The 14,505-nt window shown below is 35.7% G+C and overlaps 1 protein-coding gene across 2 annotated transcripts in view; it reads right to left on the reverse strand.

The window, feature by feature from the left end:
* COL11A1 (collagen type XI alpha 1 chain) overlaps positions 1-14,505 on the reverse strand; it is a 163,418-nt gene that overhangs the window by 36,606 nt on the left and 112,307 nt on the right. For both annotated transcript variants that reach the window (XM_009468296.2, XM_087731724.1), the window contains 5 exons: positions 8,597-8,704; positions 7,971-8,078; positions 6,864-6,917; positions 2,668-2,721; positions 1,812-1,919 (listed from right to left, as the gene is read on the reverse strand). In XM_009468296.2, coding sequence (XP_009466571.2) covers positions 1,812-1,919; positions 2,668-2,721; positions 6,864-6,917; positions 7,971-8,078; positions 8,597-8,704 — 432 coding nt within the window. The remainder of the gene's footprint in view (positions 1-1,811; positions 1,920-2,667; positions 2,722-6,863; positions 6,918-7,970; positions 8,079-8,596; positions 8,705-14,505) is intronic.

Below are 14,505 nucleotides of genomic sequence, written 5' to 3' on the forward strand. Positions count from 1 at the left end.
CATGCATTATTGGACACGGTATTTTGGGAGTCCTTTCAGTTCTTTTTGGCAAGAAGTAATTGAGGTGTTTGTCATTTAATATTTCAAAATTTAAGTAAAATTGCCATAAATTGACTATAAGATAACTTAGGCTCATAGAGTTTTTCAGGTTTTCTTTGCTTTCAACTCCTTTTGTTAGAAACTTCCTTATTTTTAAAAATATTATCAAAAATAAATAGCAAGGAAATTCACAATTAAGGTAATAAATATTCAAAATTACCAATGTTCACTTTTATGAACAAAAATACATGTCCAATGTAAGTAATATCAGTAGAATTTAACTGGAGTAAGTGTGATATAGTTACCATGGAATATTAAATATAAGACAGAGAAAGGAAGTTGTTACTCCCCAACAGTTTATAATTACCACGAGAACTGCATTACTGAATAAAAGAAACTCCTCATTTCTCAATGGTACTTCAATACCATTAGCATATATGGGATCTCGGTCTATGGACAAACATATTCAAATTAAAATCTTAATCAGAGAACTAAAACTCCTCATTTGAAATATTTCATTTGCATAAGTCTCAACCTAATTGATGTTTATATTTCTGTAGCTTAGTGCTCATTAATTTTAAAAGGTGAAGGTGGACTTTATTGAAAAACATAAATTGAAACAGTGCCCTAGATCTGAGAAAAATAACAGGGATAATTTTATTTCACTCTCTTTAAAATAGTAAAAAATTTAACAATTCATAATAAAATTTAGGAGTAATTTTTTTCTGAGTTACTGTTTCTGAAAATAAAGAAGTTTTCATTTTCAAAGGCAATATGAATCTACACAAGACGTGTTGGTGCAGTAATGAAGTTTATCTTCCATGGAGGTTTGCAATATTTTATAAACTTCCTTGTAAGTTTTGTGAACTGCATTATGTACCAGACGATAAATGATAGGTACAGGTTAAGGTTCGGCTTAGCAAAAGAGCTGAATCAGTTCACGCATGGTGGATAGAAAGGAGACATATATTCAAACACTATTGGTATAATTTTCCATTTTTTAAAAGAGAGTATATATGATTCATATTACAGCTTCATGCATAGATTAGAAATAGTTTCAAAGTGCACTGTCCTTTAATGTTAATTACATGGAAATGAATCAAAGGTCCTAAATGTCTTGTTCTTTGTTTTGCTATATTTAAGCAAATTAGATTTTTGAAAAAGCAGGATTTTTCAACTGTAATTCTCTGGATGCAGCAGTGAGAAGCCTACTATTTACTGTATGCTAGCTTTGTGTTTTTTGACTCATAAAACAACAATCTTAAGAGGAAGAAACATGAAACTATAGGAACCTGCCAATGATGGCAGTAGTGTATAAGCATCATGGAGTTCTGCTGATCTTTCAGAACACAAGTAGTGTCTGTGATGGTGTCACTGAGAAACACACTATGGTGCCAAAACCTATTGTGAAAATACAGTAAATGACTAGGACGTGTTAAATACTCCTCCAGGTTGAATCTTTTATTTAAAATGTGTATCTCCAGTAAAAAGAAGTGCTCTTGTTAAAACAGAAATTGTTGGACTCTATAAAAGAATAAGTTACTGAATGAAATTCTAAAGCCTATGGTAGCCAGGAGTTCAGTTTCAGAGCATCTTACTAATCTCCTTCAGCATTAAATCTGCTATTAATACATGAACTCTATGAATATGGGATCTTTCAGTTCTTATTAACTGATGCTATAATTTATTTAATAGAAGACAATACTCATTCAGTTTCTGACACAGAAATCAAGGTTCTTGCAGGTGGAGGGTAAAATAATAAAGGACTTTACCTGTAAGCCAATGGGCCCTGGAGGGCCAGGGAAGCCTCGAGGACCTTCATCACCTTTTTGCCCAAACATCCCTTGCTGACCTCTTGGGCCTGGCTCCCCATCACCTCCCTGTTTGGAAACAGCAAAAAGCAAAAATATCACAGGTCTGATAATAACAGAAAAAGCTCCACTGAAATCACTGGAGAACAACTACAAGGGGGCTCAGAATCACTCCTAATGTCTTTACAAATCATGTGCACCACCTTGATTGAATGAAATCCGTTATACAAATAGAATGCCAACATATGCTCTGGTTTAATGTAGGTCAAATAATACTGCATATCTCACAAAAAATTTTCCGTGAATACCTCTTATTTTTCACACATGCATAAACGTTCTAGCTGTTGAATACCTACATATTAGTAAATATGAGTAGCATATAGTACTACCAGTCTTCATGGTAGAAGAATTCAAAGCCTTCTAAATAAAAACAAAAATCAATCCACCTAGTATCAGGTGGATTTTAAAAAGAGATACTCTCTTTTAAATGCATCTGGAACCAAGCTGATTTTACCACTGTCACACAAACCATCAAACAAGTTCACTGAAAGGATGGGCCCCATTCACTATTTACACTAATTTAAACTAATTTAATTTTTAATGATTCCTTCAAATTATTGCCCTGCTGTAAATCTGAAATAAAATAACACCTATGCAGGCTTGTTTACAATAAACAACTGCATGTAAGAGGACAATGATAGAACTGTTAATAGTGATTTGAAATATATTTCTGAGTAAGGAGCATGAAGTTCAAAGAACTTCTAAGTATCAGATGAGTTATGGCAAGATTGAGGTTTGCTCTGAATAAGCTACTTACAGCTATACCAGGGGCACCAACAGGACCCTGGAGACCTGGTGGACCTGGAGGACCCTGCAACAAACAAACATCCAACAGGAAAAGTTAGTGATTATGGCATCTGGAATGAGATTAAAAGCAAATATAGAGACAACCCTATTTGCAAGATCAATGTCTATGAAGCATTTCTACATTTCCCCATAGAGAATGTAGCATTATTCACGAGTCTTTTCCATTCAGCACGATCATTATTTGTTTACCTCTCAAAGACTCAGATCTGCACATCTATAACAGACTTAATACTGCCATTTATTGAAAGCTCATTTGTAATGTTTCACAATATTTAAAATAGATTCCCATATAAACATGAATCAAAATGAAAAATATTTTTTCACAATTAAAAATATTAGACCTTTCAATGAGATTTGTGCAGAAAAAGTCAACCTTTAAAGCATCATCTAACAATCTATTTTTAAATGGAATGCTTATTATTTGGATTAGTTTTCATGAAATTGCAGATTATTTTTGCAATAGTACAAAGCTTATTTTGACCTCCAGGAGACATGAAAATGTCTAATTTCTTGTTGAGCACTGGGAGTCACAATCTCTTTGATATTAAGTCTCTTTTCAATAGAATGGCAAAAAAATATGTCTCTGAGAGGAACTTCTTAATGTTTTCAGTCTCCTTACAGAATAATAACTAAGTTATATTGTGCATATTAGAAGTCAGTTATGCAGATGTGATGTAATGAAGATATCTAACACTGAGAGTATGGGAACGCAAGATACTAGTTTATGATGGGGTTAAAATTATGTGCTAGGTTGTATCTGTTTTTTGCACCACCTAGATTAGACTGATAAAGAGTGAAGCTAAGAAAGCATAAAACCTTACACCCGGCAACGTCTGAATTCTGGTCTGCTATTTCAGATGACAAAGAAATTGTCTGCAGTTTCTAGGCTGGGAATTCTAATTTAGTGCAGAATAATACTTGGATTTAAAGACCTTGCTAGCGCTAAAATTAGATTATTCTGCCCTTTATAGGGAGATTAGGAAAAGGGACTACTTACATCTTGTAGTCTATTTCTTTCTTTGGGTTCTATGTATATTTTAGAGTATCTTATTTTCTAGGGAGTTTGAAGGGTCAAGGTATGTATTTCTTCTCTTCTAGAATTTTATTTTCATCACATACTTGATGGCAATAGGTGAAGTAAAGCTTTTTAGCCTCTATGGTGACATACCTAAATGAAAAGGACTCCTAGGAATGCACCTGTTGACTGGGAAGGTTACCATGAGAAAGGGAATTGGCATGCATGAATTTTTTTAAAAAAAAACATATTGGAACGGATTGCTTCTATACTCTGCAGGATGCTTCTACCTGCTCCTTTATTTTACAGGTCCCAGAACGAGATCTACACATTTTTAATCCCATTTAAATACTCATTTTGATATAAAGTATTGTTGGAAGGTACTTTGCAATTGATTAATGAGAAGTTATTTGGACACGTGGCCAGACTCTTCTTTCCATTAGTCTGGAGGGCAAATGCAGAGACACTGATCAGAATCATCAGGAGAGAACCTTCAGTTAATAAAGGCACCTGTGGTAGCAGTGGTGGTTTTGAAGCTCAGGAGAGGATGTACATCAGCAATAAAATTGTGCTGTCCCTAGCTAGCATATGGCAACATAGTATTTTTTCTTAGGCACAGTATAGTTAAACCCCCAAACATAAATCCTTGTTAGTTTCAACTGGGAACTGAAGATGTTTCCAGCTCTTCTTAAACAGGAAAGAGGGATCAATTCTTCTTTGCTCAGAGTCCTCGCTGTGATTAGGCTCTAAATGCCCACCAAGGCTTTTGTAGGTGTCTAGGTATTGTGAATCTCTTTTTTTATGTCCTGTGATTTCAGAACTAGGTACTTACTTCCTCTTCAGAATCTTTCAGAGGTGACCAAGAAGGCCTTTCCTCCCTGCCCCAATATACATCTGTCAGCATGTTGAAAGGAAAGCAGATTTGAAATAAACACATTCTGAAATTGTCAGGGTTGAATGACTGCAACTGCGTACAAATATGATTCAATACACGTGACTTCAAATGGGGTAACATTCACTTCAACTAAGCAGGCCTGAACACTGAATCCTATATTTCAAGGAAAACATACATTCCCAAATGCCTTAAACCTTGAGGCTGAGAGTACAGGAAACATTCTCAGATTATTATGCTGCAGACACTTTATTTGTAAAGCAGGTCTGCTGGAACATGCCCAAATACATTAGTACTCACTATGGGAACTGTGGTCACAGTCTAATGCTCAGCATAACTAACTATGCTAAAATGGTCTGAAATAGAAAAGTGCAGCATGTGTTTTTTCTGAATTTCTCTGATGCAGAACCATCTCTAATGAAGAGGCATGTCAAAGGGGAAAACAGAAGGATATGCATGTAACCACATGCAAAGCCTAAAGTGGAACTGGACCATGACCTGCTTCATGTGCTTCCTCTGCCCTTTCCTTTAAATGCGAGATTTTTCTGTGTACACAGGGCCTGTACTGTAATGAACCTTTTTAGGTGGACAAAGAGGAGCTGCATATATCTCTGTGTATCCCACAGCTGGTGTACAACTACACCAGCAAATAGATTAAGATTGATTTTCAGTTAACTGGGAACAAGTCCATAGTTTCAAAACTGACTTTAAAAAAAGTTTTAATTTGATAAATTAATTTGACAAAGTTAACCAAAGCATTCAGCTCAGATTATGCAAGAGTAATTTTAGTCTGAAGCAGAAGAATTTGTTTACGACTTAGTTACACGTACATTTCTTGGAAAAATGGGGTTTATAATAAAAGTGCTCTCTCATCCATATGTATAAAATTACATCCCTTGTTTTAACAGGCCATTACAAATAGTTTATTATAGCATTTGTGATTTGATCTATTAAAATAGGATTGTGAAAAGTATGTGTTTTCTGCACTGGAAACTGCAGAAATCTTTCTCACAAAATAATTGAAAAGCACAAGCTTATCCTTAAAAACAAAAAAAACCTCTTGTCATTTTTTTGCACATTTTGTCTCCACATTTTTTTCTATGAAATTATCATAAAACTGTGATTTGCTTCAGTTTGTATGTATCCACTATAAAACATCATCTGATTATGTGTAAGCCATGAATTTGGTGCAATTTTTAGAAGCAATCTACTTTTATGACGCTCTATAAGTTATTAATCATAATAAGCACAGCGTTTTCAAGACAGTAAATATGCTTAGTTATGAATACCTCTATGTTGAGTTCTAAACTTTGCTAACCGTGAATACTCATGAAATATAATAATAATAACAATAAAAAAATCTTTCTGCGATTACTTCTTCATTTTTTCTAAAGGAAAATTATTCAAATAAAATGGCAGTTTATCTTGAAATTGAATAGAAGAGAAAACAAACCTTTTCTGAATTTTTGGGAAAGAAACCAAAAACCAAAATCAAACAGAAAAAAAAATGCTAGTTTTACTCTTTCTAGCTTCAAATTTTACAGTGGAAAAAGCTTATTTTTGTATTTCCGGCCTCAATCAAAAGCAGAAGTACTTGAACTTTAGAAATAATTTTGAAGACAAAAACATTTCAAATTAAATCAGCAGAAACCTAATTAGTCCTAAGTTCACCAATAGGCCTAGTGATAATATTTGAAAACTCATATAAGCTATTTCATCTGAGGTCTTCGCTGTTCTGAAATGTTGCAATCAGTTAAGCGTTCTCTCCAAGAATTAGACATTCTCTAAAAATTTTAAATCTATATTAGTAGATTTCTCTACTGAGTCTTCATATTCTTCATCGTTATGGCTAAGAAGCTAAAGCAGGGTATGTTCACACAATCCAGTCAGTGAAGTTAACTTAAACACAATAAGAGAATGTATGTATATCCTTGGTCTCTCCCAGTTCAAATGTAGAATGGATGAATTAAAATGATATAGGAAGGGTGCTTAGGAATGTAGTTTACCTATTTTTTAATGATTCTGTAAGCTCAAGAAATATGAGAAATACTAAATATATGCGCAGCTTTATAAGTACAAATATCTAGCATTGCGTTAAAACTCCACGTTATTTTGAAGGAACATTTTTGAAGTATGTCATTGTTTCTGTTCATTGAGGTAGCAAGGCTACCTACATACTTCATGCATGAATACTTTTTATTTATGAAGAATGCAATGGACAAAGGATTTTGCTACTCACATTTTCTCCCTTGTCACCTTTACTACCTTTCTGACCCGGTTCACCAATTTCACCCTGTAATTGAAAGTTAAAAGTTAAACTTGTTTAAAATGGTCTCCTTCACACTTAGCTGAAGTCAGTATCACAGTATCTTTATATGTTCCCTTTGATATGATTATTCTGTGTTTTATGCTGCTGCTTCAAGTGTGAAGGCCTAAAGGGGGCAATTCTGCATCGATCAATAATACGTCATATTAATCCACATATTGATTGCTATACTGCAAAGGGCAACAAGACCTGGCTTTGAAGTATAGTGCAACTGAGCTCTAAATAAAGAAAATTGTGTTCCTCATGTCACCTTCAATATGAACTTATAATGAAAGCACCCTGATTTACAGACTCATCTAACTGTATATGACTGAAGAACTGCTTCTCACTGTATTGTACAATATTTCAAAACTTCAAAATTATTCAAATCACCAGGAAACCATGTCAGAAAAAAAATGTTTTCTTTATACAATAATAAAAGACAATTAAATTAAATCACAGAAAATACTCTCTGTGGGATAAATAACACTCATGCATCATAAAAATGAACTTCAAAGTCTTTACCTTTACTCTGTGCTAACTAACAGAACAGTACTGGATCAAGCAAACATGCAAGTTGATCCTGAAAGGTGCTGTGTCCTAAATGCTGTCAAAAGTCAACAGAATATCTCTGCTACGAACATATTATTTTGACACCCTCAACCTATCAACAGTGGTTCCAAAGCACTATACATTACTGAGAACATTTTATCTTGCTCATTCAGCAAACAAAGTTTCTAAAATAGGCAAAAATCGTTACCAATTTTGACATCATATGCCTTGATTTATTTTGTTACACTTTCATCCTTGTTTCTTTGCCAGGGTAAATGTTAGTCTACTAGTCTTGAACACAAATCCCAATGTCCCATGGCATCTGTCCCTCAGACATGTGATTGAAGGGTTTTTTAGGTGCTTTGCAGTGGCTGGGTGGAGTTTGGGGGAGGCAGGGCTAAGAGTTGCTTTTGTGAGGAAAGCTACAACTGTACAACTGTACTGGCAGACCTTCTTACAGATGCACTAATACCAATTATAATGATTCACCTTGTCACCATCTTCTCCGGGAGAACCACTAGGACCAGCAGGACCAGGAAGTCCTACAGGACCCTGTACTCCGTCACGTCCAGCGGGACCTTGAGGACCTTTTTCACCCTGGTTTTGAAGAAAAGGAAAGGAAGTGATCCACATTATCACAGAAGACTAATGAAGATTTCGGTACAGGGAGTCACGTTGCCAGCACAAAATTAAAAAAAAAACAAAACAAAAAACCCCAAAAAACCAAACCAAACAAACAACCAACAACAGAAAGAAAACTATAAAGGGAATAAAATGTATCAGAAAATTATACTAAGTAACAATGGAAGCCGATGACAAATACACTTGAACTCTAATGCACAGTGGCTGGGTACAAAGTTTTAATGAAAGACTGACTTGACAAACTTTTTTATTATATTTATTCCCTGCTATGATAATAACGGGTTTAACCCTTCTTGGGTGTTAGAGGGTATGACAATAAATGTTTTACTATTTACTTAATTGTAAATATAAAAGGAGCACATCAGGTATTCTGAGGATTTGTTTAATAGGCAAATACTAGAGTGGAAAAAAGTAACATTCTGGAATGAAAAGTCTGTGCTGTGATAGTTTTATGTGACTCTGTGATTACTTACAGGAGCACCCTTCTCCCCTGCGGGGCCTGGAGGACCCTGAGGTCCAGGACGACCCGGTAGACCAATTGGGCCAGCAGTGCCTGCTGCTCCACGTTCCCCTGGTGAACCCTGGAGAGAAATAAAAAATTATAGGAGAATTATGGTATAGCCCTGATAACTGTTGGTGGTTTTCACGACCGAGGTCAACAGAGAAGATACCTGTTATTCAGTGAGATTCCAGCTGGTAGAAAGGTACACACGCAGCATGTGTACAAGTAAAGAAAAAGGCTGAAAGAATTAACCTGAAGTTCACACTCAATAGTTCGTATTCAATACTAATTTGAACTTTTTTTTTTTTTTTCATAAATACCCCTTCCTGTATTTGTTCATCATAATAGGAATGTGCTTCAGCCTGTTTTCAAGAACTTTTTTCCCTCTGTGGTTCCAAAATATATTAACATACCATTTTGATGAAAGAATATTCACCATATTAAAATACAGAACTAACCCATACCACAACCCAAAGTTTTGGTCAAGTTTTGTGCTGTACATTGCTGTGTTGATCAGTATGTTTCTGCATTTCAATTCACCTGTGTAAAAGTGTATTGACTAATTTGATGTGTCATACAGAGGAGGCTTGGATGTACAGGTATCTTTAGATAGGCACAGAAAAATTTAAAAATCTAATATTGCAAATTAAAGGGGAAAAGATAGGAGCTGTACGTGGAAAAAACACTGGAATCGTGTATTCTAGAATATATTTTTACATAGAACAATAGCAGAGAGGAATAATTTTTACTCTAATATCATTAAGACTCACTTTTAAATGAGTCATATTATTATCATTACTTTATTCTTTTAATTGTCTAAAAAAGTTTTTTCTTCTATCTGAAACTACCAAAGCATCCATAAGTGAAAATTTAGTTTCTGCCTTCCCTATCAGTTCTTTCTTTTGAAGCAGTGTAGAGCTTATGGCGGTTCCATAAAAAGCCAACCTCTATTTTAAATATGTCAATCTGCCATAGAGACAAGCTCCACAACCTTCCATAATTTGAGCTGTGCCTTTACGGCTTCCGCTGGATTGAGCTAACTAGACAAAACGGAGAGAATGACTAGGTATGTAAAAATCTGCAGTGCTCTAAAAACAAAGAGGTACCTAGGGTGGACTAATTTTTTCCTGTCTTATTTATTGCACTTTCTAAGAATACAGATGGTATATGCTTTTACATAGTGTTGAAGGGGAAAAAGGAAAGGAAACAAGGTATTATGGTACTAAAAAAACCTTCCTAAAAGGATGCAAGGGAACAGATAACAGTACAGATCAGAACTTCTACTCAAATAAATGGAATTTCAGAATCAAAATGTTAAAATTCTTGTCTATCCATATTTGTTTATCAGTTAGTCAAAAGCCACAATGTAGAGTACTGATTTAAAATCCTTTTTTGCAAGCCGAGTTAATTCCCAAACAGTGATCTATAACCAAAGTTCTCTGTAACTCATAAGAAAAGAAATGGACACCTGTTTGGGGGCACATCACAGCAAGAAATGACAGGGAGCAAAAGACATTTACACTCCAATTCCTAATATCTTCTTGATCACACAGGCAGATTCTGACCAAGTATTCTTCTGTATTTGTGAAATGGATTCATGATAGCACAGGGGAAAAACTTCCTGTGTCTTGATACAGAGGTTAACTGCCATCTAACCTGCTTCTTCCTGTCTCTCCACAAGAGTCAACATGAGCAGGGAGACAGAAGCATGATGCTCTCCTGGATACAGGCAGAGCGAGGAGAACCGTGGAGCTTCTTTGTGCTTTTCTGCACCATCTCTGGCTGAGAACTCTGACAGGAAATCCAGCTTTGCCAGTCCTGATACTTCCTGAGGGTTTGAGATGCTGTACATCCTTCCTGTGTCCTGTAGTTAGGGCAGCATGGGAACAAAGGCAACGGAGTGTTCTGTTCCATTATATTCTACATATGAGCTAGTCTTGTGCTTACAAGTCTAATGGGAAAAACTATTTCACTAAGAGCAACACGGTTAACCTTGAAATTTGTGGACTCACTGGAAACTGAGAAGCAAAGGGAGCTGTCCTCTCCCTCTAAATTTCTATATTTTCACACTTTTACAGCATCTTTGTTTTCTTTTTAATGATTTACAATTTTTGCATCGATAGAGCACTATTAAAGGTTTGTTTGCTGTAGAGTAATATTTCCCCAGCTTCTCAGCTTGACACCTACAAGATAGTTTGTAACACTCTAAAGTTATTGATAATTTCACTTTTCCAACTGATACACTGGAATTGGGGTGATACATCATGGAATGGGTAAGTAATAGGTGTTGTAGCCTGAGGCTCTGAATAGTCATGTTTTTTTCCATGTTTAAGCAAGATCAAATTTGCTGGCTCTTGGAACACTGGAATTTTAAGATGCTTTCACCCACAAGGGTGCAATTTTTTGCTTTTATTCATGGCATACTTTTCCTGGACTGACCCCATTAGCATAACGGGTACTAATTGCATAATAAGGTGCTTTTCCCTCCAGATAACTGCGGCAGAAGAGAATGCTGAAAGGCTGCTCCAAATATTTTTGCAAATCATCTCAGTAACATCTAATTTTGCATGAGTGTTCAAAAAAAGTATTTGTGCAGGAATCATAGATGACTTTATCCTTCCAGGTGATGGTTTGTTTTTTTTGTTTTTTTTTTTTTAAGTCTGGGTGGATGCCTAAGTTTCAGTCCTATTTCTGTTATTTTACTTCCTAAGACTTCAGTGAATTCAACAAGAAAAATTCACTACCCTGCAGCCATACTACCATGGTCTCTGATCTTGTCAGCTCTCATAAGCTAAACAATTTTAGGTCATCTCATCAGTAGGATGCAAGAATAGAGAGAAAAAAAATCCAAATAACTCATAGGTCTTTCCTATATCAGACAGCAGACACTAACAGTGGCCATAATTTCTAGTAGCTCTTTTTACTCAGCCAACTTTTCATGTTATCTTTGCATCATTTTTATTTGTTATACTTAAATTTCACATGAGTTATGAACAGGAAGTACACTTTCTGTTTTCAAGGATCCTTTCATTTCTCTGTGAGAACGGCCTCTGATCAAAGCAGAGCACATTAAATCATAGTCACAACTGCACAACTGCATTTTAGGCAGCTTCTTAAGTCTGTTCTCTGTTTCCATGTTTATTATCTTTTTTGTCACTCTGTGCCACTATGAAACTTATATTACTAAACTCCTTGTTAACCTGTGGGCTTGCAGTGGTGCTCACATCCTGGAACCTTTTTATTAATTTGTGGGGGTTTTAAAAAACTTTTCTACAGATTGGAATTGTCATGCTTTGTCTTGTATTTCTGTTATACAGACTATAAACTGATGAGTAACCTTGTTTTTATCTCTTTTTCTGTGAAGAGATATGTAATTATAGCTATTGTATACATTACGTAGTAGTAGCAATACTTTTTACTGATGGTTAACTCAACAAGCGAAGATCCCCATGACTGAAAAATGTCATCAGATAGAGAAAGATAGCTCTAGATGGCTCAGTACTGATAATTGGGTAGCCTACAGGTGGCTTATTCGGACTCCAATTTGGGCATCCTATTCCTAAATGAGCTAATGAAAAATGACTGATTGACATTCTGAAGAGCTTTCTCTCATCAGCATTCAGCATTCCACACAGTAGTATGAGAAGGGAAGAAAACAAACAGAAGACAAAGATGGCAGATAAAAGAGAACTGTTAAAAAAAAAAAAAACCACAAACAAAAAACCCACAACAAAAAACCCCAGACAAAAACCTTGCTCTGGAGTGCATTCATGCATCTCTTTCGTTTGTCCAAATTCCTCTAAGCACAGTAATTGGCATGCACAGTATTTGGAGCAGTCATTTGTTTGGTATGCTTGCAGATGTATGCACTAGCCAAATAAAGCTTATAATTGACTATATATGCTAGTTAGAAGCAATTGGTATTGGCAGGGAACTTGAGGAAAATCATCCAGTGGCATGAATTCTCTTCCTATTATAAATGGCAAATGAAGACTCCATTATAATTACACTTCTGTGTGCACCCTCTGTTGGCTAAAAATAGATGGGAAAATATTTTAGGACTATTTGATGCTCATGGTCTCCTATGAGCTACCGTGAAAAAAAGCGAACTATTGTAGTTTAATTGTGGTCCTTGCAGATGCACAGAAACCCAGTATTAAGGGCACTTATGCATTTTTTTTTTCACTGAAAACCACTTTCAAGATAACAAGTTAGTAATTAAAGATGAAATAGAAAAAAAAACCCACTGAGGACTTCTGAAATACTCTCAGGTCAGCTTGGTGCTGTTTGTGCCTCAAGTGGCCTGCTTGCACTGCAGTGAACTCAAAGTAACAAAAAAGTTTACTCTTCAAACTCTCTTTCCACTCTGCCCACAATTCCTGCTACCACTACATCTGCTTCTCAAAGACTGGAAAAACGATATGCAAAAAATTCTGAGCTTCCTAAGTGATTCTTTCTATGACTATGTTTACCTTAGCAGGACGTGTGACCGCAACAGGAATGGATTTATAAAGTGAAGAAGCAGTTGGTACTGTGCCCTGCCACCCATACTCTGTGTATTTCTGGACTATACTTCACGATACTTCTAGTCTGGCACTGAACTCCCATTAGCTGGTGTGTATTAGAAGCGCTCCTGGAATTTCTCTTCCCATTTAGTTTCACATGAAAGGAATACCGTTCATCAGCTCCAAGAGAGCTCCATGATTTGAACCAAAGGATGGCAAATGGGGATGACTGAGACATTCACCTCAAAAAGGCTCTGATGTTTTGAACTAACACACTAATGTATATACACCCTGTAAGAATTAGAAAAACATGGATCATCTGAATTTAAATTCAAACGTGTATTTCAGAATACGGACAACCATCATTAAACAAGATATATGCTTTTGCCTCACAACCTTACGCGATGCATATGTATGAGAACCTATGATATTAGTGGCGCAGCTACTGTGTGGGCATCCTGTCTGGGAAAGTGGGGTGTGTTAAATGTCAGGTATGCTTGTGCTGTCTGGTTTGTGTCTGCTCAGAAGAGTTCTGGTTCGTTGCACTTGAACTAAGTATCTGCTTGAGAGGTTAGTCCACCCTTAAGGCCTCCTTTAACAAAAAATGAAGATGTGACCTTTAGATTGAAGAGACTATTCTGGTCTATGCTTTCTTGATTTTGATTCATCTTTTCTTTTAACAGTTCAGGTTCTTCAGATGGGGTGGGATGGTATCCCTTTTGACTCTCCCAACTAGCTTCCATTCCATTCCATTCCATTCCATTCCATTCCATTCCATTCCATTCCATTCCATTCCATTCCATTCCATTCCATTCCATTCCATTCCCAGCTACCTTGCTTTGGTGCCTTTTGGGAATGTACATGTACTGCATGGTGTTAAGACGAATTGTAAATCACAAATTCAAGTTTTTGATTTAAAGAATAGAAGCTTAAAGGCATTAAGAATTCAATAATTAATTTTAAGAATTCAAGTACCAAGTATTAAGAAATCAAGAAGTAAAGCTTAAAAGTGTGCTACAGCAGATCTTTTCCAATAATGTAGAAATAATCCAAAAGCAAGAACCTTTATGCTGCGTTGGGTTTTCTTCCTTCGTGTTTAATGCATTGTAATCTCAATATGAATTGCAGGGACATAAGAGAGCTTTATTGTTGAAATACATAGAATTTCAGCTCCTCCATTACTTTTTTGTCTAACAGGAATAGCTGTGCTGATTTTTTTTTTTACTTCAGTTTCACTGAATGATAGAGATAAATTGACAAGATGACTATGAAAATATACACAATTCACATTTGGGAATAACTGTACCATGTTTTAAATACCAGTGCATCCTTGTAGAACTTACTTGCATAAAAAATGACAACAGAGAATAGGTAA

This window comes from Nipponia nippon, unplaced genomic scaffold (assembly GCF_047370975.1).
Source record: "Nipponia nippon isolate SJK-2023a ecotype South Korea unplaced genomic scaffold, ASM4737097v1 scaffold_5, whole genome shotgun sequence".
In the NCBI taxonomy this organism is placed as follows: domain Eukaryota; kingdom Metazoa; phylum Chordata; class Aves; order Pelecaniformes; family Threskiornithidae; genus Nipponia; species Nipponia nippon.